General features: G+C 42.0%; 1 protein-coding gene across 13 annotated transcripts in view; it reads left to right on the forward strand.

The window, feature by feature from the left end:
• Positions 1-4,574: 4,574 nt before the first annotated feature.
• The window catches only part of birc6 (baculoviral IAP repeat containing 6), a 137,316-nt gene continuing 116,135 nt past the window's right edge, over positions 4,575-25,755 (forward strand). For 9 of the 13 annotated variants that reach the window (XM_076076744.1, XM_076076747.1, XM_076076746.1 and 6 more), the window contains exons 1-10: positions 4,576-5,015; positions 7,996-8,177; positions 10,701-10,838; positions 14,051-14,244; positions 16,580-16,691; positions 21,517-21,599; positions 21,681-21,906; positions 22,040-22,209; positions 23,756-23,814; positions 24,006-25,688. In XM_076076744.1, the coding sequence (XP_075932859.1) occupies positions 4,805-5,015; positions 7,996-8,177; positions 10,701-10,838; positions 14,051-14,244; positions 16,580-16,691; positions 21,517-21,599; positions 21,681-21,906; positions 22,040-22,209; positions 23,756-23,814; positions 24,006-25,688 (3,058 nt within the window). In that variant the 5' untranslated portion in view covers positions 4,576-4,804. Of the gene's footprint in view, positions 5,016-7,995; positions 8,178-10,700; positions 10,839-10,895; positions 12,973-14,050; positions 14,245-16,579; positions 16,692-19,994; positions 20,264-21,516; positions 21,600-21,680; positions 21,907-22,039; positions 22,210-23,755; positions 23,815-24,005; positions 25,689-25,755 lie in introns of those variants that run through there. The other 4 variants (XR_012947517.1, XM_076076755.1, XM_076076753.1 and 1 more) reach the window with 3 other exon arrangements.

Raw genomic sequence — 25,755 nt, forward strand, 5'->3', positions numbered from 1 at the left:
TTTGTCCAATTGAGTCTCGTAGGACATTCAATGTACTGATGAAATGCAGGTAAAGCACCATCCAGTGGACAGTGGTTGCAGTCAGCTGGTAGAAACTTACTTTGCCCATCTAAAACTTTGGATGCATTGTTTACATTTACGTCGGCATGATTTACACTTTTGCATATATAAGTTGCTGGAATTCTCAAGGTAAATAATGTGGGCAAAGAGATATGGTCAGCCATACATACTTTCTCCTGTAACTACAGTCTTACACCACTTGTGCTCTTGTTTAGTTCTTGACTCAGTTCAGTGGCCGCACTGCTTCATACACACAAACCACATAATCAAGTTCTTTATAAATGTAAAGTTTATTAAACTACTAACTTCATAAACACAACTACTAACTGCTAAACAGACAAATGAATAGATAAATGTGATGTTGAATGAGCACAATGGATACAGCGATGAACTACTGATGAATGAAGGAGGACCACCGTATTTACCAGGTCAAATCAAGCCAATGAAATTAAATTAGTGCACCGTTCAAGGTTTTGAAGCAAGTCAATATAAATTCTATTTTGATGGGAGATCCTACTTGTGATTTATGCTTCTTAACTAGCATCAACCCCACTACCAAAAACAAATGTGTTGTTTCACCTGGCGCTTCTGATAGCAGCAGGACGTCTGAGAGCTGCCATCCTCAGGCATTCTTTGGTCGAACGGGGCAACTCGGCTTGAGTCCATCTCAGCAGGCAGGAGGACGATACCATCTTCACCCACCCCCACTCACATCATGTCTGCTTAATACACAGATGGTACTGCAGTTGCCTTCTTGGGATTCAGGAGCGATTGCTACTTTTAATGACATTCTTGTGAAAGTGACAACCAAAACAGCACACGCCTCTTTGTGCAGGCTTAAATGTTGTTGTTTTCTGGTTTCATTGATCACCCAGGCAGCTGCTGTAATGCAACATAAGAAAGTCACTTCAAAGTCAAAGGTCAGTTCCACTGTTGTGGAACCTATGTGTTCAAAAAGATTACCAAGTTCAGTGACAACATGTAGCCTACCCACTAGGAAAAGTGGAGACTAAGTGCAGTTAATGGCAGCATTGTCCATCCCTTACCAGTCTTATATACAGCCCAGACTGTGACTTGCTAGGCTGCATCACAAGCTACATAACTTTCCGACAAACAACACAAGCTCAATATGACTACAGCCCTGCTAGCAGCTCTGTGAGGCTGCTCTTTGAGCAAAGGACAAAGTAGTCTACAGTTGAGGCAGTTCATTTGAGTTCATTTGTTTTACAGGTATTTGTTCATAATCCAAAGTCAAATGGAAAATATGACTTGATGGAGGTAGATGAAAAGTCAGAGGATCACCAAAGTTATTACAATTCATTGTGAGGGTAACACGAATGTCCAAACCAAATTGCATGCAATCCTTCCCACGAATGTTGAGGCATTTCACCCAAAGCCACATGCCATAGTTTTGGTGGCACTAGAGGAAAAGTCATGAGGACACATCGTCTGGGAAGCGTGAATGTCTGTACCACATTCTTTGCCAATCCGTCCAGCAGACGTCGGGCACCATGGATATCTGAACCGACTTTCATGAGAATCTACTGAGCTCTTCTTTGAACACAAAATATTTCACAAAAAGGCCAGAAAATCCTGGAGACATTACAGGAAAAGTCAGGGGATCAAAAGGATTCATTATCCTGGGACAGACTGGCACTGCCATTCTTAGAGCCATGCTGCTAATATTAAAAAAACTTTGGTAACTTGAGTTTGGGGAAATGGTACCACTGCATGCCAGTGACTGTGGTTGAGATACAAACCTGCAAGCTCCCAATGACACCAACAATCTATAATGCTGTCATCATCAACCAGGTTGACATATTTTAGTGCCATCATTCAGGTTGTGATTTGCAGGTTTGTCTGCACAGCATTGAGTGCCACTGTACAGGGTGCTGTCAGGGGAAGGAGAGACTGAAAAGGGGTTCTGATGGGAGGTTCCACAACAGAGCTTGGTTTTATGAGTGGCGCCACATGTCAAAAAGTGGTGGAGCAACCTTTTTGGTAACTCAAAGTGCTAGGTATGGTTCCATTACATTTTAAAGTCAAACGGAAGTTAAACTGTAGGTTTTTGTTTTGTTGTGCTTTTCCGGCTACAGCATACCTATCTGCTCGAAATATGGCATGTCCTGTGTTCTCTTTTGAGAAAACATCAGCACTCAAAGGGAGACATGTGTTGTACCTTAACTTGTTGAACAAGACAAACTATAATCCACGAGGTCAAAGTGAACACCACTGCTAACTAAACACTGCCCCACAGCTCCCTGTGTAAGTTTGTTTACAATGTCTGTCTGTACACCTTTTGGTTCCACCGTTGGTTAAATGAACACTTGATTTTTCCAGAAAAATGAAATCAATCCGTTCGGTAATCAAGAAACTTTAGCAATCGATTTAAAAATCGATTTGGCATGAATTTTGATTATAAAATGACTTGTGAATTTATGTATGGACCTTCAAAACCATTAAAACCCCAAACTTTCCCAGTTCTAATTTCTACATGCTACGTGCCATAGCAGAGGTGTTTTATTAACATATAGTGCTTGTGCCAGTGCCAGAAGGTGAAATTCCATGCGTATTTGAATGCAACCAGTGGCATTTCTGCTTGCATCAGTGAGGGGATACATTTACAACCTATACAACAGACTTAATGGCCTTCAGTGGACACTATTCTTCTGAGGCAACCATTGCAACATAGAAGAGAAAGAGGTCAAAGAACAACCAAAACATAATTTGGTTTTATGACCCTTACCTTATAAGTAATGAAACAGAAACCACTGCATGAAATCAGTTGTCAGTTGTTATAGTCTACTTGCATAGTGATAAATGGCATCTAGAGGTTTCAGAGTGGAGGTTGATGTATGCTTATAGATTCCATCACCATAATCTAGGCAGCTCCTGATGCAGGTTGAACTTCCTTAGCTTGCACAGGGAGTTCATCGTCTGCTGGGTCCTTTCCCTGATGGTGTCTATGTTGGAAGTCCATTTACAGTCCTGGGATATGGTGGATCCCACAAACCTGAAGGCTTCCACAGCAGACAGGGTTGTTAATAGGTTGATAATAAAAAACAGTGTGTGTGGTGTGTATGTGTGTGTGTGTGGTCTTTACTGTCATACTTTGGAAAACATAAATATGTTAGGCAGTCATGCAACAACATACACATTAAAATGTCTTTTTTAAAAGGTTGTCCAACAGCCAAGCAAAAAGTGATTTACTACAATGTAACTGACTCTTGATGGACATTTTCCCTGCAGACGTTTCAACTCGTCATATCTGGAAAAGCACAGCTGGAACCAACAACTGTCCAACTATGGTTCAGTTCTGTCCAGTCAACCATTCTAGTAATACAGTCATTATTAGCGCTAATAATTAGGCTACACCTGCTCTTTTACTGCAAGTCAAAAGGACTATGAAAAAGGCCTATACTTATACTCATGACTGTGATCGCCTGACCATTATAATGTACAGGGAACAGACCATAGTGCTGCCTGGCCCTCTCCTCTGAACAAACATATTCAAAACCCTCTCAAAAGTGTTAAATACATCTTCCAAAATATAAATTCAATGCTATTGCCTTTGCACCACATGACTGTTCCCTCTTAAATGGAAGGATGAAACACCTACAATAATTGCATAAGAGATTCAGTGCAATTTCTGGAGGTAGAGACAGTTATATTCACTGTCATGGGGCCTGCTGTAAAGTTTTGTCAAGCAAACATTCAGCATCAGCTATGTTGAATAATAAATATTGAGCATGATATTGGATGATGCAAATATTGCCGAAATGTGCAGCAAAACTGTCAGCAATACTGTTGCAAAAACATTCACGGTGAAGATGTGGTGTGTTTTGACAGCAGCACGTCTTTTCTTCTCGCTTTTTATTTTATTTTTCTATGATTGATGTTACTGTTCCTTTTTATTGCTTTTTACATATAATTTGATTATTAATGTATTCTTATTTTTAATTTACTTTACCGACAAAGAGTATCTGTGTGGGGGGAGGGTTACGGGATCTGAGGTCCTTATTGCTGTTGAAATGTTCACTGTTGTATCATTTGTCCGATAAATGATTTTTTTGTGTCTCCTTATCTTTTTTGAGATACAGAACAGAAATGAAAACGTGACAGATTTATAAAGCAATGGTGAAAATATTGTTAGTTGCAGTTCTAGTATCAGGACATAAAACGGGAACACCTTATAATATAAATCAATCAAGTATATATATATATATATATATATATATATATATATTAGGCTTCATATTTAAGGCTCTAAAATGAAGGTTTGATTCAAAGTGTCAGATTCAACTGTGTGGTAATACTTGAGGTAGAATTCTGTGGTGGATATAACTAGACTGCATCAATTGTGTATCCACTGCAGGGCACAGTAGGCTAAAGATTGAAACCTTTGTTATTTCATGTTTGTTGCAGAGCCATTATTTTGATAGTTAATTATTTATTCCACCCTTTGTTCTCGTTTGCACTTGGTGTTATCGCGGGAAGTGGCAGGAAGATACGCTAGCTCCGTTTACCTATCGTGTCACTGACAGAAAGCTCAGCCTGGAGTTCCTCAGCGCTGATGGTGAATAGCCGCTGCTGCGGTAACGGGCGGAGGAGAAGAAGCCGCATAAGGAGTCAGCAGTGGCAGAGGAGTGATAGTTCGGAGTTAGTCTCTTAGAATTAGCAGTATTACGTGTATTATTTAATCCTTACAAACCCCAGAAGCAAGGGAAGGGAAAAATAAGGAAAGATGGCGGCCGCGGCCTCGCCGGGCTCCGGCTCGTCCACCCCTTCAGACTGGATTGTACTGAGAGACGGTTGCCTGCGTTGCGACGAGGAGGGCCTGCGAAGCCTTTCCTACCACCCGGCCCTCAACACTATTTTGGCCGTTACTAGCCGCGGCAGTATCAAAGTAATTGACGGCACTTCGGGGGCCATTCTCCAGGCTTCAGCGTTGCACGGTAAGCACCGGAGCCCCGTGTCATGCCCTGACACCAACGGTTTCAGTTTTGAGAAACCAACCACTGGTTGTCAACAGACACTTACGTTAAACGCGACATAGGCTGAGTTGTAACCTCAGCAGGCTAACGCTAGCTGTTCCAAGCAGTTGTCTGTGGGCCTAACGTTAGTTAGATTATTTGGCAAACAGGATTCGTTCTGCTTGTTCACCGTCTTTGGACGTTGATCTGTTTGTAGTCCAAATTAAACTAGTGCTTCTTGAACGCTAGTGTTCGCCACTGTTTACTACATGCCTCTACCATCCAAGCTATTAGCTAGCTGGTTAACTTAGCACAGCGCTAGTTAGCCGGTCAATCTTTCCTGTCAGATTCTGTCATTCTAGTGCTCAGTCACGATATGTCGTTAGAATTACAATTCATATATTTTGCATCTAGAGTAGCACACCTACCATTACCTAGCCCAAGGTTGTGCAGTGTGTACATGGGAATTACGGTGATAGCCACCAAGCTAGCTAGCGGCACGTTAGCTGCTTAACTTACAGCCTATGGTGTATATACTGTCAACCATTTAAAAGCATTGGTGTGATGCTGAAAGTGAACTGACTGGGTGCTGCATAGTTGGTGTATTGGGGCCGTACATGCATGCTGGGCTCTCTTGGCTAATTCAGTCAAAAAACCCTTGGTGGTATTTCATGTCTGCACGCAAAGTCCCGTCAAAATGTAATTACTGACAAGACTTGGCTATTAGTTTCCCTAGCAGCGCTCCACACTGACCTGGCAACTCTGCTTTGTTTACACATCATCATAGCATGTATCCTAAAGACAGGGGTTTGAAGTTAGCATATGTTTACATCTTAAATTGTGCTAATCTGCAGGTGGATGCCAGTGTTTGTGCTTTAACCCTGACTTTTATCATTGAACAAAAGATATATTTCCAAGTGTTTACTGCAATATAGAGTCATTCTTGAAATGGGAATAAGACCATAGCTCTCCCATTAGCTAGTACTCAGGTTTGTTGTTAATGAGGTCGTTGATTGTAAACAGTTTCAGTAAACGCATAATTACTGTACTATTATAGAACTGCTGTTTTGCACTGGCGATTGTGTTTGACAGGCTGCAGCCCATTTGAGGATTGTTTCAGATGACCTTAAGATGAAGCATTTTTGGTAAAGTAGGACTTTTAGGAGGACATATTTTTGTTTGATGGAATACTCGTAATAATGATAATAATACACATTATTTAAATGGCAATTTTCAAAACAAAGTTAAAAAGTGCTATACATTGTTGGAATAGTCTTACAAACAACCACTGTCACCATACAAAACTTTTCTTTAAAAAACTATTTTTAGAGCGAGGTTTATGCTGCAAATAAGATTAGCACGGTAATGCAGACAGACAGTGCTCCCATGTCTGTTTTGAATGTGTCGGCCTTGTGATTACCTGGAGTCCTGTCCAGGGTGTACCCCGCCTCCAGCTAGGAGAATATTAATAAAATATTTCTCCCATGGAAGCTGTGTATGTTCATAGTGTACATAAAAGTGCCGCTATACAAACCCTCTGAAAGTGAAATGGAATGGACTTGCATCCACACTGAGCTGTTGGATCTTCTGTTGACTTTACTTTCAGTTTACTTTAATCTCAGTTCATTTTCAGCAGAAGCTCCCAGCTTTTTAAAACAGGACTGTTGTCGTGTCTGTCGTCCTCAGATGTCTGTCGATTGTGATTGATGGAACGTTTAGCCCAGTTGAACCGTCTCTGGATCGATGGTTATGTCATATTTTAATTAGAATTTATTTAATTTTTTATGGACAATGTAATTTAACATAGTTCCAATACAGAGCATGAAACCAGATTTGTTTAGGGTTGTAACGGTATACCGGTGTCATGGTGAAAAAAAATGGTGTGTGAGAGAGTTAAAGGTACAGACAGGAGCAGTCTGGCTGTGCTGTTGCGCACCTACAGTGTTAACACTTGTTCATTATCATAGGGCATTATTTTAAAAGCCTCCCTTACAGAATCGCTACAGTCCTAGACATTGATGAGCACAAGTTACTGCTACTGTAGTGTAGCAGAAAATGCAATACTTTGGCTAAGTGTTGTAAACAAATGTGTTACTACATTTTTGCTGTTGCCTCCAAGTGAAAACATGTTGTTGTAAATTTCAAGACAGAAATCTGCTTCATTAAATTACATTAGTCATTTATCCAAAGCAACTTACAATTCAGACGCTATTACACCGTAGGCACAGCTACGGGAGCAATTTTTTGGGGTTAAGTGTCTTGTTCAAGGGTTAAGTGTCTTGCTCAACATCGACATGTGCCTACCGGAGCCGGGGATCGAACTGCCGACCCTCTGATTGAAGGACGGCCCTGCTCTCCACTTAGCCACAGTCGCTAAGTGGACTTAAATCATTCTTCTGTTAACTTCATCTGTTCAGTGACCAGTTATTGTCACTAAGGTTATAAGAGAACCTAATCTGACCGTAGCTTTCGTGCCTGGGTGTGTTTTGTGCAAGTTAAGAGACAGGAATTCACTGCTGAAAACATATCTCATATTATAAAGAAGCCGCAAATCACTATTTATTGTAATGTGAAAACCCATTGCAATGAATTAAAGTAAATACAATTTAAAAACTGCTGGTAAATATATCTGTTTTCAATTCCACAGAGAGAACAGAACATATTAAAGAATATTAAAGTGACGTAGAAGAATGGAATGAATTTGAATGATGTTTGTATTAATTAGCTAAGAAAACCTTTTAGGTTTTAATAGTCGGCCCAGTTATCCAGACAGTAGAGCAACAACTGATGCCATCAGTGTAAAAGGTGGCCAGTCAGACTCGTTTCTCTGAAAAAATGTTTGGCTTTGAGTTGTTTGGCACAAGATGGTAGACCAAGCATGTTGAATAACTGAGGTTTTCAGGTAGTCACTTTCTCCTTCAAACCTCCTGACACTGTCTGCTCTCCTCTGTTCCTGTCACAGCTAAACCTGGCGGTCGTGTCAGGTGTCAGTACTTTCCAGCAGTGGACAAGGTGCTTTTTGTGGACGACTATGCAGTGGGATGCAGGAAGGACTTGAACGGCATCCTGCTCCTGGACACAGCTCTCCAGCCTCCAGTGGCCAAGCCCGAGGATATGGTTCAGCTGGAGCTGCCGGTCACAGAGGTAAGAGAGGAAGCTCTGTACAGAGATGCTTGTCGCCTGATATTTGCCTGGATAGATGTGTTTACACTAAGCCTTTTGTTCAGTGGAATAAACTGCTCAATCTGGGTATATGAAAGGCTCAGCAGGTTCAAATTCTCCCTCACATTACTTTTACATTAACCTTCCTCACGCTCACCCACTCTATTTGAATAACTGCAGCAGTAAACTTAGAGTGTAGCGTATAGCCCAGTATTAAACCAATAATGGTGTCAAAAATGCTCATTGTTGAAAGAAATAAGTGACTGTGTATAGTTATTGCTCAGGTTTGACCACATACAGTATTCATCCAAATCCCTATACAGCTCCAAGATAGGCAACTCCTTTTTATCAAAGGGAGTACTAACTTTGTCTTTTTGGAAAGGACCGCTAAACTCTATTATCCAAAAATATTATTCCACTCTGTGGTAACTCACACACATACAGAAAGCCAGAATGTTACATCAATAAACTGTCAAAATGTCTCCGCTTGTGGGGGGTGGTCCAGTGGTAGAAACATCAGGAGCAAATATTGGATGAAATTCAGGGTTGACTAATGAATGTAGCGTTAGGCTAATGCCTAGATGGTGTGGGCTTCTACTAGCTCATGTTTTCTGTTATGATTTGAGCTAAATGCAACTTGTTTGTAATGTGGCAACAGCTAATAACTTTTGCTACCTCAGCAATTAACTAATATTAGGGACACAAAACCAATTTTTTTTTCCAGAAGCCCAGGAGGATAAAATGCTCCCAGACAGGATGTGACTTATGCCAATGAGGCTTCCGGTTTATCAACAATGTTTCGACACTTTGACATGATTTGTATTGTAAATAACTAAAGCCCTGCTCGTGTCCTTTGGGAATCACTGGACATCTCATCTGCTTTCATCTCTCTTCAGCTGGCAGCTCAACTGCTTTTGATGAAATGAGAGTTCATTTACCTTCAGTGATTTGACTTGAACTAGTTGTTCAATTGATTTTAGCACTTTCCTGAAACTAAAGCTCACTGCAGTGACAGACATTCAACACACATTACACATGTTAACTGTTTTCATTCAATATTCATATGGGTACCTGATGGTGGTGTAACGGATCGATCCGTGATCGGTTCGGGATCACACCTCACGGTTCGGGATCACACCTCACGGTTCGGGATCACACCTCACGGTTCGGGATCACACCTCACGGTTCGGGACACTTGTGAACCACGGATCAATTGAGGTTTTTTTGCAATTTTTTTTTTTTTACAGTTTAATAATCATAGTGTATAATAAAGTGTTACTGCTGCTGTTCCCTTTCAAGTAACAAGTCCCCAAATATCAATGCAAAGTGTCAGTGAACAGATGTAAAGCAGTAGTGTGTTCACGTGAACGGAGCAGGTTAGAAGCATTTAACTGAAAGTCATGGTGAGCGGAGGAGCTTCAGAAGCCCCCGGCGTCATTTAAGTCGCAGGTGTGGGAGCATTTTGTCTTCCCTGTAACTTATGACGGGATGAGGGCGGTGGACAAAACCGTTACTGAATGTAGGCGTTGTTTAAAGAGAGACGTATGACAACGGCTGACTGTGACGGCTCACTTCATCACGGCGGAGTGGAGATTCATAGTCTGGTGCTGTAGACACGCCCCCTCTGTTAGAGTCACACAGACACACACCTGGTGCAGGTGCTGACAGAAGCAGCAGAGTGGAAGCTAGACAGGCCCAATAATATCCCAGTCACCACAGAAAGGTCTACCCTCTCCCCAGACAATGGAGATATGTATATATAAAAAATGTAAAGTTGTAGACCATTTCACAGTAATGGTAAACATTCCAAGTTTATTGCATTGTGGTTATGACATAACCTGACAGGAAGTAAACATAGACCCAAGTTGTTGCCGAACAGTTCAGTTCAGTTGAAATATTTTTGTTTTCATGCAAGACTATAGCCCAAAGTTCTTTGCTTTAAGTGTTCTTGAAGTTCTTTAATTAATAAATGGAAAGCAAAGTTATTTGTCTCCTCCCCTTTTGTTTGCTGATCCGAAAAATGATCCGAACCGTGACTCAAGAACCGAACCGTGAGGTTTGTGATCCGTTGCACCCAGAGTACCGGAGTATTGTTTTTAAACTTGGAAAAAATGTAGACCTGTCCTTTAACACTTTGGTTAGACCTTTCTTTCATTCGGGCAAGAAATATTGAATGTGGACATACCCGTGTTTATTTACAGGAAAAGCAGGGGAATATATTGTAACCATTACAAAACATGTTGTGGTTCCGTCACATGCAGATGCTCAATAAAGTGTTTCACTCTTATATGTATGCGTGTCTGTGTGGCCTGCTACCCAAGTTGTTTGTTGGAGTCTCTAGTTAGTTTAGTTGTTGCTGACTACAAGCACAAATGTAAAGTCACGTTATCATGCATCAGATGGTTAAAAACCCATACGACCGTTCATATGTGATGAAGGCAGTCCCAATGCCTGACCCAGGCAGTGAGAACTATAACTAATATGTGAGTTTGTGTGTGTTTTTAGGCCCAGCAGATGCTGTCAGCCTGTCAGGAGAAGATTGATGTGTCTAACACAGAGGGCTATGAACTCTTTATCACCCAGCTCAAAGAAGGTCTGAAGAATACCTCACACGAGACGGCAGCCAATCACAAAGTGGCCAAGGTTAGTCTGACAACCTTTCGAAAGGGGATTTTGTTTTATTGTTACATTCTGTAATAATATATGCTCACGTTTTGTCCTCCTATCAACATATTAGCATTTTTTTAAATTTAGCTATTAGTCACACTTGGAAGTGGAGAGCAATGTTTCAGTGTATGGGATGTCACATGAGAAGATCATGTGTGAGGAGCCAGTCAAAAGACTAGAAAAGGTTTCCCCACTGTGGGCTCATTCAGAGTACTGGATTATACTATGCCTTTGTTTTTTCTGTTCCCCATCAGTGCTGTTACTTCTAACCGCATTTGGGCAAAATAAGAGCAGCATTGTAGGTTAGGGTCCTAACGGTGGACACAATAACATGAACACTTGTACAGTATAATCCAGTGCAGGAGCTTTAAGGCTGCGACGATCACTGGAAGTAGTATCGACCGATAAGGATTACGATGTCTTCTTGAAGCCTTCTATTTATCCTGTCGCATTATATATTTATTTAACTATTGATGAGGTAAGTCTTTATTTGGATAATCCTCCTACTAATAATTTATAGATTATTTGTAACATTTCAACATCTTATTAGTTGAGACTCAACAATTTGACTTTCACTTTGTCTGTAGATGTTTAACAGACTTTATGGAGTATATGTGACAGTTCACAAACATACCTTGAACAACTCCCTCAACCTGAAGCCAGGTTTAACTTCAGTAAAGTCATTTCAGCGGCGCATAGACAAATGATCTGGTGTGTTTTGTGTCATTAGATCGTCTCTTCTGATCGGCCTTTAGAGACCACAGATCAAACTATTCAGAACAAATAGTTTATACACTGTTTATTTGTTGATGCGACGCAGAGGGCCTTAGATAAGTCACAATCGTGTCATGAAACAGTATTTGATCCATTTGTATTTTTTAAATCATTTACCTCAAAATCGTAATGTTCCTAAATAAAAAAAAAAAAACGTTTCCAAATCAAGCACAGAAAAGGAAACGTATCGCCCTGTGTCCTTTCCTATCAGTCTTACCTTGATTAATGGCTAGTAAGTCATGTCAGGGAGCTCTGTGACTGATTTTAATTGTGTGGATTAACTTGCCAATACGACTGAACAAGGCTACATTCTGAAGTTTCATTGAAACAAACCAATCTGATGAAGTTAGTGATCAGAGGGCCTTACTGCGATCGTCCCAGTTGGCAACCTGGCTGTAAACAACCTCAAATTGAAGTTGTTAATCAACATTTTAATCTTACAATCACTGTTTCATTGAAAGTATGTGCTTGAGGACCGAGACGACACAAAACGTGTGTGATTTGTTTTTTTAAATTTATGCCGCTGATACCAATTGCCGATCATCAAAGATCCATATTAGTATGATCCTTTTTGCTATTTTGTTCTAGCAGCTGGTCCAGACTATTATTTTATTTTCACCTCTGTCCCAAATTAGTTTGCTCTAAAGACAGTGTAAACCATCAATAGTTGTTCATGTTATCCTTTTACTTTGTCAAAGACATCTATAGTGGTTATTAACATAAAAACTAGGGATGCACCGATTGTGAAATTCTAGGTCGAAACCAATTTTGATAATAAGTTGTCCGATTACTGATGATGCTCTGTACTTGTTGTTATTTATTCCCCTTTTGTGCCAGGGAAACGAAAACATCTTCATACAAAAAATGACTGACTTGTTTTAAACTCATTACACTGTCTTTGTATGAGCACAAATTCAATAATACAAATGTATGACTCAATCTTTGATATAACCTTTCACATGAGTAAGATTCTTTTAGAGACGAGACGACTACCTACTCAATGAGAAGAACCTTTCAATATGTAGTCCAACAAAAGTATGTTTTGTGAAATAAATTATATGTAATTCAATATAAATGTAAAAGCGTTTAGAAACAAAGGCAGTGTTTCACACATACAGACGTGGATGGGCCAGCCAGGTATGTTAACGGCCACCCAGGTATATTTGGCAACCCATTTTAGCACTTTTCATTTCTTTATCCGTCTGAGAGAGCGACGCCATCCGTGATCAATTACCTTTAGTGGGCTGAACGCAGAACGCACTGCGGTGAGTGGATCTCAGAGCTCATCCTGCCTCAGCTGTCCGAGCTCAACCCACAGCGAGACTACAGTGCAGCGGTAAACACAGACCATGATTTAGTTTTAATGTTTGGCAGCATTATGATTTCTCAGTAAATGATTAAAACCCTGGACAGGGGGAAGTGGTTCAGACTGTAACTGTATGTTGACAATATTAATTGATTTTGATTCTACTTGTTATTGAGTCATGGGTCCAATTCTAGGGATATGAGTATGAGAAGTAACCAAAGTGCAGGTTTAAAAGCAAAAGCCACCTTTATTTTGAGTAGATTTAGACTCTCATAAACAGTATATTCTTTTTGGTATTGGTAAAGGAACTTTGAATTCTTTTTTTTCTTTTTTCTTTTTTTTACTTCTAAGGTTCCTTTTACACAGAACAGTGGAATGCAATGGAAAACCCATTATTTCCAATGTGCGGTGCCACAATGGCTTTTCGCTGCGCTAAAAGTTAATTTGGGTTGAACTTTAAGAAACGTGTCATGTGTGAAAGGTCATTTAGATTATTTTCTCAAATATTTTTGTTATTACCCATGCCAACTGTGTAGCCTTGTTTTTTGTCAAAATAACCTAATGAATATAGCAATTTTATCTACCCCACTGTACCAGATGTACCCAACTGTTACTCCAAAACTGTTAGATTTGAATTGGGGCTATTGCTTACATAACAGTCCTAAAAAACTATAACAAAATTAATCTAAATGTCCCTTTTAGCTCCCCGTCCCCACTAAGCAACATTTTTCACACTCAAAACTGAGCTTTCGAGTGGATAAACCTGAAATTTACCAAAATAATGTTATGTTTCTTACTTTGGGGTGTTGCGCAAAAATGAAGAAATTACCAAATTAACATGGTTAATCATATAATTTTGTCTTCTTGACTTGATTTTCTATCAATACAATTATTCATTGCTGCAGACAGTTCCTTCTTGCAGCTACATTACTGTGTAATGAGAACACTAACGTGTCATCATGGATTGAAATGAACTTGTATCAGTGTCTGCTTTAGAAAATTGACAATTTGATGTATGGCCCGATCTCTGTCTGATCTACTTTTTCTTTTGCTATCCTAAAATTCACCTCTCTCTCGCCACTCTCTGTGATCTCCTTTATTCTTTCAGTGGGCGACAGTGACCTTCCATCTTCCCCACCACATGCTGAAGCTGGTGGCCGGGGCCATCGTCAATGAGCTGAAGAAGATAAACCAGAACGTAGCTGCCTTGTCTGTGGCCTCATCCATCATGGACAGGCTCTCCTACCTCTTGTCAAGCGCCAGGCCTGAGCTTGGGGTGGGCCCCGGGCGCTCTGTAGATAGGTGAGCAAGCAGGGAACAGATACACCTCTTCAGGGAGTTGGTGGTTTTTAAGCATCAGCGTGACACATGTAGGTTTACCTGCAAGACCACAGAGGAGATGATCAGTTCTACACCAGCATGCAATTAGTTTGTCTTTCAGTATGAAAGGCCTCCCCACTCTTCTCTCCTCATAGCGTCATTTGTTTTCCTAAAGTGGATAACACCTAGTATGTTGTGGCACAGGAATTACTCATGCAGCTCATAGAAATGTTCCAATCAGCAAGGTTCACTCCAGGTTAAAAAGGTTCATGCACGCAACACATTTTTACTGTTAATGTAATAGTTTAAGTGCATTGACTACCAATTTGTGCTCTCAAATTATTGAGCCTGCACAAATGACTAAATTGCACTCTGTGACCACTTTGTCACTATGTTACCGACGTTATTGCGAGGCATAAATAAACCGTGAAAGTTGTGAGGCCATGGACTGTCAAAATGAGCCACTTGGATTAACTGCAGTTTTGATTAGTATTCAGCCCGTTTGCCTGTTAAACAATGTTATATCAATGTAACACTAAAATATTTAAAATGTTCCTCCATTCCAATCTATTTATATATTTTATATTGTATACCGCTTTCATCAAAATAGGCGACCCACGCCAAATCTGTAGATGAGCCGTCCTGAGCCGAGCCGCGCTGCTCACAGTCCACGTGTCTTTTGTACAGTACTGGTCCAACAGAGTCTACGATGTGTATTTTAAAATCCAGGCCCGGATATTAGTTTGTTCCTCAGGAAAATCTAAAGTTACTGCATTTCTTTGCCCTGGCGTTCAAATATAAAGTCACCCTCGGCTCAAAATCAAACCTCTGCATGTCCTTCTTTTTGCGAGTGGGAGTTTTTATAAACAAAAATGTGATTTATTTACAAAAGTGCCATGCTACACGTGTAACCAAACATATATACAAACTTAGCGTAACTGCATAAAGTCAACTCATCATAAAGTAACTTAATCACGTGCACACAGCTACACACTGATGTTCCTTTCTCCCCCTGTTCAGTCAAAGTCATCTCCTTATATAGAGCCTTCTATCAGCAGGATCTAGTTCCTGCCATGAGTGCAGGTGACACCAATTACTGACTCCAATACTTAACAGACAAAAGCTATACCTTACAGCATCCCTTTAGGTAGCCAACAATTTTACATACTCTACTCCCCCCCCCCCCCCCCATACTTGGTTTGACCCTATGACATCACTGCTGACATCATGCAGTGTATAAATAGAGGAAATGGTTGGGTGCCTCCCCTTTAGCCTCTAGAACACATGGTGCATATGGTAAACAAACAATTGACAATCATGGTTAGATTTATAGATCAGTGTAATATGGGGACAAATGGTGTGTTCTCACCCACTTTATTAGTCTGGTGAATTATGAATTAACAATACAGAATAAAACCTGATTGTGCCACTTATTGACTCTTTCCCCTCTGTGACTCAGGCTCTTTTTTATAAATACATGTACACAGTATATATCTTACATACATCAGTATTTCTACTTCCACTGAATTGAAGTGGAGGCTGCCTGTTTACCCGTTGCCATGGTGAATCGTGGAATCGGAGCTCCATTGATGATGGCTTTTTCATTCCCCTTTATGAGAACTCTGATCAGCTGTTCTTGAACCGAATACTCAGAGTTTTCCATCTCAGGGTTAGGCTCACAGTTAGTTAAACCTGCTTTCTGAAACGAGGCCCAGTTCACTCACAACTCAAAACAAACGCATGGCTTTAACTAGGCTACTAATGCTGAATGAATCCCATTATCTTCATTAAGGGGCAGACTCCACCTCTCAAAACACATGTAGGCATATAGCTTATTTTCATTCTTATTTGGAGCCAATAAACGCATTCAAGTATTTTTTTTTTGCTTTATTAAGATATGTTGCCGTACATAGCCAATAGAGTGAAAATTTGTAGAATCATGTTTTGATTGGAGTATCCTTTTTAATTTTGTAATACAGCAAATCCCCTAAATATACCATCCTATAAGTTTTAGGTCATATCGCCCACCCCTAGGGCAAAGTTGAAATCATTCAAGAGAACAAATAAGTTATTTGTGTGTGCTAATAATAGGAGAGCATGATTTATTAGTTTGTGTAGACTAATTAATTTTTTTCTCCAGGTTAGTCCTGCCATGCCAGTCAGGAACGAACATTTAGTGTTCCCTTTACAAGTAGCATTTGTAGCAGCTATGACAAAGTTATGCGTATGTCAAAGATTTCACATATTGTCCACTACAAAGCAGCTACTGTGACACTTTCCCCACCAGCATGATTGTAAAATGTGTTGTTGTCGACAGATCTTTGATGTACAGCGAGGCCAACAGGAGGGAGACGTTTACGTCGTGGCCACATGCTGGGTACAGGTGGGCTCAGCCTGATCCAATGGCTCAAGCAGGATTCTACCACCAGGTAGGTTGTGAGAGAACTCAGAAGAGGCATAAACTCAGTTTATATCTGTTTACTCTCATTTATATATTCATTCGTTATATGCATGTTGTCAAAGGGCTATTTGCCTGCACAGTAGAGCCTGTTGGTGTTTCAGGTCACTGGAACACGATTCAGCTAGAGCAGGGGTCGGCAACCTTTACTATCCAGAGACATTTTGCCCTATTTTCCACCAAATAAAATTTGTCTGGAGCCGCAAAAGCTATTTGATATCACAGCTTATAAAGTTTCATATATAGTTATATTATATATACAAAAACTATAGTTTGTTGTATTTATGAAAATATAGAACAAGAATAAAGACAATTCTTGACATTTTATTGCTATTTTAACTGTTAGAACAATATCAAACTCTTATGAAGAGGAGAGTTTGCTGCAGCAGTTGAGAAATCGCTCTTTTTCGCTTATCTCCAGCGTGATACTTACAGTAAATGCTGTGTGCTTGTTCTGGAAGTGTATTTGCAAAGTTCTTGACACATATCAAGCATACAGGTAAGCCAGCATCGTTGGCAGTGAAAGCAAATGAAGATGTCCACGCAAAATTCAACTGTTTTCCTCCGTGACATTTCTTTTTTGGGGTTTATCCATTGATAGTTTACCGAGGGCGTGGGTCTGAAAATCATGATCAGCCACCTGCAGGGAAAGGCGCCTGACAGCGATGTAAATTTAGTTGACAAAATATTAAAACATTTTATATTTTCAGTGACACAGTATCTCCTCAAACTCCAAGATAAGAGGTGTTCCCTTTGAAAGAGTGTCCACTGTGCAAAAAATATAATAAAAATAACCGTTATTTATTTCCATGTTGTTTTTTGTCAAAGCCTGTTTCCATTTGAAAACACATGTTTTGCTACGTTTACACTGAGCGTCCACACTACGCCGGAGTTTTCAAAGCACCGAAAACGGATACGTTTGAAAACTCCGGGGTGACCTCTTCATGTGGACGCTCGTAAACGCATACGTTTAGAAACGATGACGTAGACACCCACGTTCGCTACTTGATTGGTTCACGACGTGTCCTTACCTGATTAGTCACGCCCCTATCACGTGACCCTTTCCCGGAAGATCACAAACAACAATCGTCTTGATTACCGATCGACTACCAGGTTAATTCAACATGGACAACTGATTACAGTTGTGACCGTGTTGTCTTTACTAGCAGCTGTTGTCCAGTTAATGTCTGCATTTCTGCGGAGGAAGCAGCTGTTATTGGAGCGATTAGTGAGCGGCGTATCCAGCGGCGTTATCAGACCTACGGAGCGGCCGTCTGAAGTCACGGGGTACATCCCAAGTCTCTTATTTGTCATTTCCTCGCTTCTCGCTTGAAGTTGTTCTGTGCCGCTATATTGACGGCTGTCCCAAAGCTCTTATTTAGGAGGAGCGAGGAGCCATGAGTGAGGACACATGAGATCAGCCTTCCAGGAAGTGTTTTAACGGCCGACACGCCACCTCATTGTTCAACATCTCACTTGTTTATAGTCCTGTTATCTGTTCATTTGTGCACTTTATTTTAGATTTCACTTTATTTTATATTTTACTTTATTTTTGTATTTTTCTGTAAATTTGAATATGTTTCTACTTTGCACTGTTGATTGTTTTTGATTGTTGTTAAATGTTATGCACCTCCCGTCATGTCAAATTCCTTGTATGTTCAACATACCATGGCAATAAACGGTTCTGATCAGTTATGTGATTGAACGCTGCAGCCGATCAGACTGATACGATTTTTTTCAACATGTAAACAGTGAAGACGGATCGCAGATTAAACTCTAGCTTTATATTTGATTAGTTTTCTGATTCACCATCTGGTTTAAATATATGTTTATTGTAGATATTGTAGACAACAAAAGGACTACAAAGAAGTTTCTTCATTTATTAGAAAGATTTCTCTTTTCTTGATCTGATATTTCCTTCAATAACTTTTATTATGGATACAATTAAAGTCGGAGAGAGCTTTTTACATCATTTATCATCATTTAAATCAGTCACGTGAGGCTGATAGTTCCTGAGTGTTTGAGTTTTATCATTTAAGTTTAACTTGAAACATGGAGCCTATAAATTAATTCCAGTATTTAAGTTAAGAGAAACCATAATCATATTCTGGGTTAATTAATAATGATGCCACAGTCACAATTTCAAAACGTACAGACGCAAATAAGTCATAAATAAGTCAAATGCGTTCTGTCGGTAGAAATCGATCCGGCGCTTATAAATAGAACACAGTTTGTTAAAGAGGTAACAGGCTACAGGGAGAAAACACCTCTACTGTGATGATTACTCACAGTAATGTGTGATGGTCTTTATTAGTTTTATTAGTTACTATTAAGTACAGTGATCATGTGAACAGCCAAAAAAGTCTCTCCAGCTCTCAAAAGTCTCTCTAGCTGTTAAAGCCGACTGACAGCTGATCACAGCTGATCCTCCGTCATCAGAAACAGACGTCGCTTCACGTGACGCTTCAGAGGAAAGGACGTCTCATATCTCTTAAAACATATTTCCTTGTTTCCTCTCTCTTCGCATGGTTTCCTTGCGTCTCTCCATGCATCCTTGGTGGGAGGGACTAAGACGCAAGGAAAAGACGCAAGTGAGGGAAACGGGGATGTAATTAGGAGACTTGGGATGCACCCACTGTTAGCGGCTTTGAGCAACCAATCTACTTCCTGTTTAAATCGGCACCCACCCGCATGCCCAGTGTACGTAGTCACGTGATATTCGTTTTCAGGCATTTTAGTCTGGACGGAGATCATCTCGAAAACGATGCTGGAAAGCCGTGTGGACGGTGATCGTATTAGTGTAGATGTAGACTCAGGAAGCCGCAACAGAGGGGCTGAAGAGCCGCAGGTTGCCGACCCCTGAGCTAGAGGAAGAAACATGGCTGCATTTAACTGAATGTAACCATGGAGACTGCTCTTGTTAAGACTTATGTGCTTTGGTGTCATGCCAACAACCTAAAGCTATAGAAAGCATCAGTGTCTGTGCAAAGGAACAATACATGTTAATTTCTCCATCAGCAACAACCATTAGATTAGATACAATGTTGAATTCATTGCACAGAGTAAAAGTACTGAAACAACGAAATGCAGTTTAGCATTTAACGAGAAGTGCAAAAATGGGGTAATATATGAACGGTTAGGGGGTAATTAATCCTACATTAAAATATATACTGTATGAACAGTGTGATCGCTGTGATGCAGAGTTTGCAAGGTTAACAGCTGCTGGTCCTTTAACAGAGAGACCTGTAGAGCCTTCCAGAGGGGAGGATGGCAAACACTTGGCAGGCATTGCTTGTGCGACAGCCTCAGCAGGAAGCGGGGAGTGTAGAACTGCTGATGCGTTGGGCAGTTTTCACCACCCTCTGCAGTGCTTTCCGGTCCAGTAGCCGCGATAGAAGTTCACCAGAATCGGAGGAGACGGATGGACCTTCTTCAGATGCTGGTGTGCCTATTTGAACAGGGTCAAAGTGTTGAGGGTCCATGAGAAGATTCATGGAGATGTGGACACCCAGAAACTTATATCCAGGGGTGGAGCCCTTAAAGGTGTGTTTGCCTTCAGATGCTGCCACCTTCATCAAAGTTTACCGATTGCCTCAATAATGTTATCAGGTTCACTGTTAACATTGGGTTGAAATCTAAAATAATGCCAAATGGGTGCTTCTGCTTTATGCTTTGACACCATATCCTCGAGCATTTCATCAAGCTTTTGTCAAGTGATCTGACTCTGCAATCAGCAATATCGTCCCCATTCACTTAAACTGCAAAGGGATTCACTTGTGATAGCTAAGTTGTGATAGAAAGATGATAGCTTCAAGGCTCTCTTCCTGCTGACATCTGTCCTAACTTCAAGTCCAGCCATGTTCTGACTGTTACATTCACTCATGCAGCTGCAACTTTTATGTTTCCAATATTTATTTCAAAATTTTTACAAAGGCCTCTCTTCTTACCTAGAGACACAGAGGTGAAATCTGATTGGATAAAAGCTCTACTTAAAACAAGCTGCACTGGAAGCAGAGCAACTGAGGAAGACAGTAGCTGTGCAATGAGAAAATATGATAATGGAAAAAATAATTAGAATACATGTAGTGCATTTATGAAAAATTATAAAATAGCTATAACTTTGTGATTTTGTTAAGGCCAGCAGAGAAGGCTTTGTTGGCCCTGACGGCCCACCACTGGTTGATTGCTAGTGGCAGCATGCAGCCCTTTCATTGCAAACTAAGCATTAGCATCCGGGGGGGGAATGCTGCAGTCACAGCAGTCCATGTGAACTCTCTGAGCAGATAGAAAAGTCCACACTTATCCATGAGGTATTCTCAGCTAGCAGTAACTGGTGTTAGCGGTTTCCTTGTGACAAGTTTTGTTTTCATAAATGTAAAGTAGCCCACCTCTGGTCTTACTGGAGAGATCTGCTGTTCTATCGGCCTGGAGGATGTAGCTCCACATTAGCTCAGGTGTGCTATCGGGAACATCACTGTTGAGTGATGTTCCCTCAAAATTCTTGATGCTGCAGTCCATAATTATTTTATGAGTGATTATCTGCCGTTGCAGCTCATCCATTTTGTTCACCAGAGACCGTTCAATGGGGAGAAAAGTGCTGTGTAGAAACGGCCGATGATGAGTTTTAGCTTTGCCCTTAGCCCTCCTCTCGTTCCCTGACTTTTGTGCAGATGTGAAACAAATAGACAGATGACTAATTTATAGAATCTGGAGAGACACGTTGTGCACCCTCCGCCATCTTGGTCCAGATGATTATAATTTACAATAACTTGATCATTTACCCTGTCTATCCACAGCCTGCATCAACAGGGGACGACAGAGCCATGTGTTTCACCTGCAGTGTGTGTCTGGTCTGTTGGGAACCTACAGATGAGCCCTGGTGAGTGGATATCATTAATTATGCATTAATGTATCTACGATAACATATCATTGATGACCAACACTTCTCCACTACCCACAGGTCTGAACATGAGCGCCATTCTCCCAATTGTCCGTTTGTGAAGGGCGAGCACACACAGAATGTGCCGCTGTCAGTGACACTGGCCACCAGCCCCGCCCAATTTCCCAACAGCCCCGACAGTTCGGACAAGATCGCCTGCTATGGCTTCGGCAGCTGCCCGCAGTTTCTGGCTGCTGCCACCAAGAGGGGCAAGATCTGTATCTGGGATGTCTCCAAAATGATGAAGGTCAGAGCATCTAACTGTGAATATATGCGAGTGCATCATCTGTCTTGTGTTTCACCTTCAAAAGTGTTTGTGTCAGACGGTACGTGCTAGTATTGAACTCAGAGTCTAGAGTGTGTAATTGTGTGCTGAACAGGTGCACTTGAAGTTTGACATCAATCCGTATGACCCGGCCATCCTGAGGCAGCTGATTCTGTGCGGTGGTGAGCAGAGCCACAATGAGCTGACTGAGTCTCGGAGACCAACTCTGGCCTGGCTCGAGGAGTCATCCTCCTGCTCTGACCTGCCCAAGCTAGAGGGAGACAGGTGAGACACACGCACCCACTGATTCATTTAAGTATATACACACACAACAAATCCTTGAGGTTGAGGTTGCTATGGAAACATGTCACCATGGTGTACAGCAGAGAAGGACGTTTCCTCAGTGAAAACCTCGCAGGCTACAGTTAGTTAGGTCATTGCTGCTAGGGCAGAAGGTCGGATATAGAGATTGAGAGTGATCACTTCAGTGCTGAGTTGCTACAAAGACCTAAACTGTGATGAGCTAGAAAGAGCAGTGCAAGACACATTGAACTTGGACAGACGACTCAACCTGCGGCTAATTGGAGCAGCTGACGAATATTTCAGGCACCTAGCTGAAGAAGTGGAAATGGCTGAGAGTGAACTTCAGCAAGTGTACCGGCCACGAGCACCCATGCCAGATGAAAACAGTCCTCCGACACCTTTCATCATGAGATTCCAAACTCTCTGAAATGTGAATGAGTAATGGCTGGAGAGAAATACAAAAAGTGTAACTTTTCTGCCTTGATACATTATTTATGTACCACAGCAGTGAATAGGAGTACATGTATCTGGTTACTTTCATCTCTAACAGAGATTTGGTAAAATGATAACATTAATGTAAACTTTGTAGTGTCCAAACTCAAATATCTTTTACCTGCATGCCTCTCTCATCTTGGGATGGTGCGCACATGTCAGGAATGTACTTTGCGTGTGCAAAGAAAGAAGATTTCTTGCCGGAGTATGTGTTCACACTTCGGCTATCGGCCAGATGACAGACGAGCCTCTTTGGGCAAGGAGCTATATTTCTGGGGTTCTGGTGTAACCAGCAGATATGCAGGTCAAGACTTCCTTTCTGTGAGCTTCTTATTGTTTACAGTCCATTTAGCAACTTAAGATGTGAGATTGTAGCTGCAGCTGAGAGACAGCGTGTACTACCGGATCATTTCACAAGTTTCCAGTTCACAAGCTAATTTTATACCAATGGAAATCTAAATCATCTCCAGACGATAGTCAGTGGGCTCAATGCGTCCCATCTCTTGCTCTGCATATAAATGCTGAATCTGTTTGTAAAGGTTAGACGGCCATTAAAGCTGAATCTGATGTTTTATCTTCATACAAAATCCTACAAAAACTTTTTTACTATGTTATGTGCCAGACTATTTCTTGGTCAGTACCAGTAAAGGTACAGGTTTTGCCAGCAACCGTCATTGCATTGTTCAAAGCTACAGAGGCCATAGATTGTAACTGTTCTGTCAACTAGCCGAATATTACCTCACATCAAGGGGGACAATTCAGCAAGATATTTATCGCCTGTTCATTTAGAAATGTATCATTTTGATTTCCTTGTTGCCTCAAGCTGTTAGTGAGAAACTCCTCAATAGCATGGCCGTGCCACAGAATGATCTCTGAAACAACATTTATAATAAATAAAAGAACAAAAGTGTGGATGAGTGGAACGAGAGTGGCCACAAACTGTACCACAGCCACTCAGTCAGTCAGATTCTTGTGTGTGTGAGTGAGTCACAATTCTCAGTTTGTGTTTCATCATGTTTTTTTTCTTCTTTTCCAGTGATGACCAGTTGGAGGACTCAGACAGTGATGAGCATTCCCGATCAGAGTCAGTAACAGGTATGAAGACTTGAATTTGTCCTTTCTAAGGGCTGGTGGTGCTGTTGTTTGGAATTGGATGAATCGTATCTAAAGCCATGTCGATCCATCTCTTTATGTTAGGCCTCACTGAAATGGCATTTCCCATGCTTCATTGGTGTTAGGTTCTAGACAGGAAAAACCTCAGCCCTCTTCTTTTACCTCTGTTCCAGGCCAGCAGTCCCAGTGGGAAAGCATGGACGTGAGCCTAGGGGTGACGTCGCTGAGTGTTCTCCAGCAGCCAGAGAAGCTCCAGTGGGAGGTGGTGGCCAGTGTGCTGGAGGACACGGTCAAGGACCTGGAGGAATTGGGTGCCAACCCCTCACTAAACCAAGCCAAGGCCCACAGCCAGGCCAAAGCAAAGGATAAGGTCCCTGACCTTCACAACATTCCCTTCCCCTGTCTGCTGGCCGGAGGCCTGCTCAGTTACCGCTCAGCATCAGTCACCCCCATGGCTGGACCCCCACCCACAACCCCAGCTAAAACACGCAGGACCACAGATGGTCCTCTAAGGACTCAGGGGCCTGAGCCCTTCCTAAATCCTGGACCTCTACAGGACCAGGGCCCTATGGAGATAGAGACCTGCAACCCCCAGACTGCAGCCCAGGAGCAGGTCTTCTCTAACCTAGTAGGTTCCCAACCACCAAGCCCCTCTTCTCTGCCGGCTGTTCGCAGGACTATACCCGTGCTGTTGCTGTACAGTATTAGAGAGGTGGATGACAAGTCCTCAGGGCAGGTGTTTGCTCAAATGAACAACCTGATGAGCAAGGGGCTCCATGAGGAGGGCTTCACTGTGCCACAGATTATAGAGATGGAGTTCGACACGCATGAGCAGCTTCTTCTTCAGGATCCTCCCATCACTTACATTCAGCAGTTTGCTGATGCAGCAACTAATCTGGTAGGGTTAGACGGCCACACGGACAAATGGAGCACGTTGGCTGCAGCCACTGCTTCCACCCCGCCTCGACCAGGAGCTCTGGTGCAGTGCTTGAGGCTGCCGAAACAGCTGGAAGAGGAGAATCTTTACGTGGACTCTATCACTCCCTGCTGGGACGGTGTGCACCTTCTGGTCGGCCTGCAGCCGTGTAGCGCTGAATCTCTGAGCGCTACAAACCAAGTGGAGGCTCTCAACAATCTCAACCGCCTGCACTCTGCCCTCTGCAGCCAGCGCAAAGGAGACCCCCTACACTCAGTGGCCAATGGGGTGGAAGGCCACCACTCAGGGGGGTCACCGCCTCAGACACCCCTCATTCTGCCCCCAGGAGACCAACAACAACAACAGCAGCAGCAGCAGCAGAGGTCCCCAAGTGGTGGGAGTGGAGGCTATCTTGCACTCTACAAACTCAATTACTCCACTCGTATTGTCACCTTGGACGAGGAACCTGTCAAGGTGCAGCAGATCTGGGACCCTTGGGATGCTATCACCTCTCTTATATTGCTTCCTCCAGATGTGCTTGATGGCAGGGAGGATGACAGTGAAGAGGCTCCTGAGGAGGCGCACCCCTCTGGGTCTAAAAGGGGCTCATCTGGGTTTGGAATGGCCCCGGCAGGCTCTGCTGGCTCTGGAAATGGGACTGCATGTGGAGCAGCCACAACCAGCAGCAGCAGCGTTACTGTCACCAGTCCGTCCACCTCAGCCTTGGGCCAAAAAGAGTGCAAGCGGTTAGAGGTGACAGGCCTGGGCCACCTGGTGGTCACCACGCGGGCTGGGTACATTATGATACTGGACCTGTCCACGTTGGAGGTCTTGGCCAAGGTGGAGCCGCCTAAGAAGGAAGGGTCAGCAGAGGAGACTGACCCCTTTGTCTCAGTTACCTATTGCTCTGGGACTGATCGCCTTTGTGCCTGTACCAAAGGTGAGTGTTTCCTTCCTGGATCTGTTTCCCTTCAGACAGCAGTCCTGTTAACTTCTAGGATGGATAG

Source organism: Anarhichas minor, unplaced genomic scaffold (genome assembly GCF_050575085.1).
Source record: "Anarhichas minor isolate MPS153535 unplaced genomic scaffold, ASM5057508v1 ptg000058l, whole genome shotgun sequence".
In the NCBI taxonomy this organism is placed as follows: domain Eukaryota; kingdom Metazoa; phylum Chordata; class Actinopteri; order Perciformes; family Anarhichadidae; genus Anarhichas; species Anarhichas minor.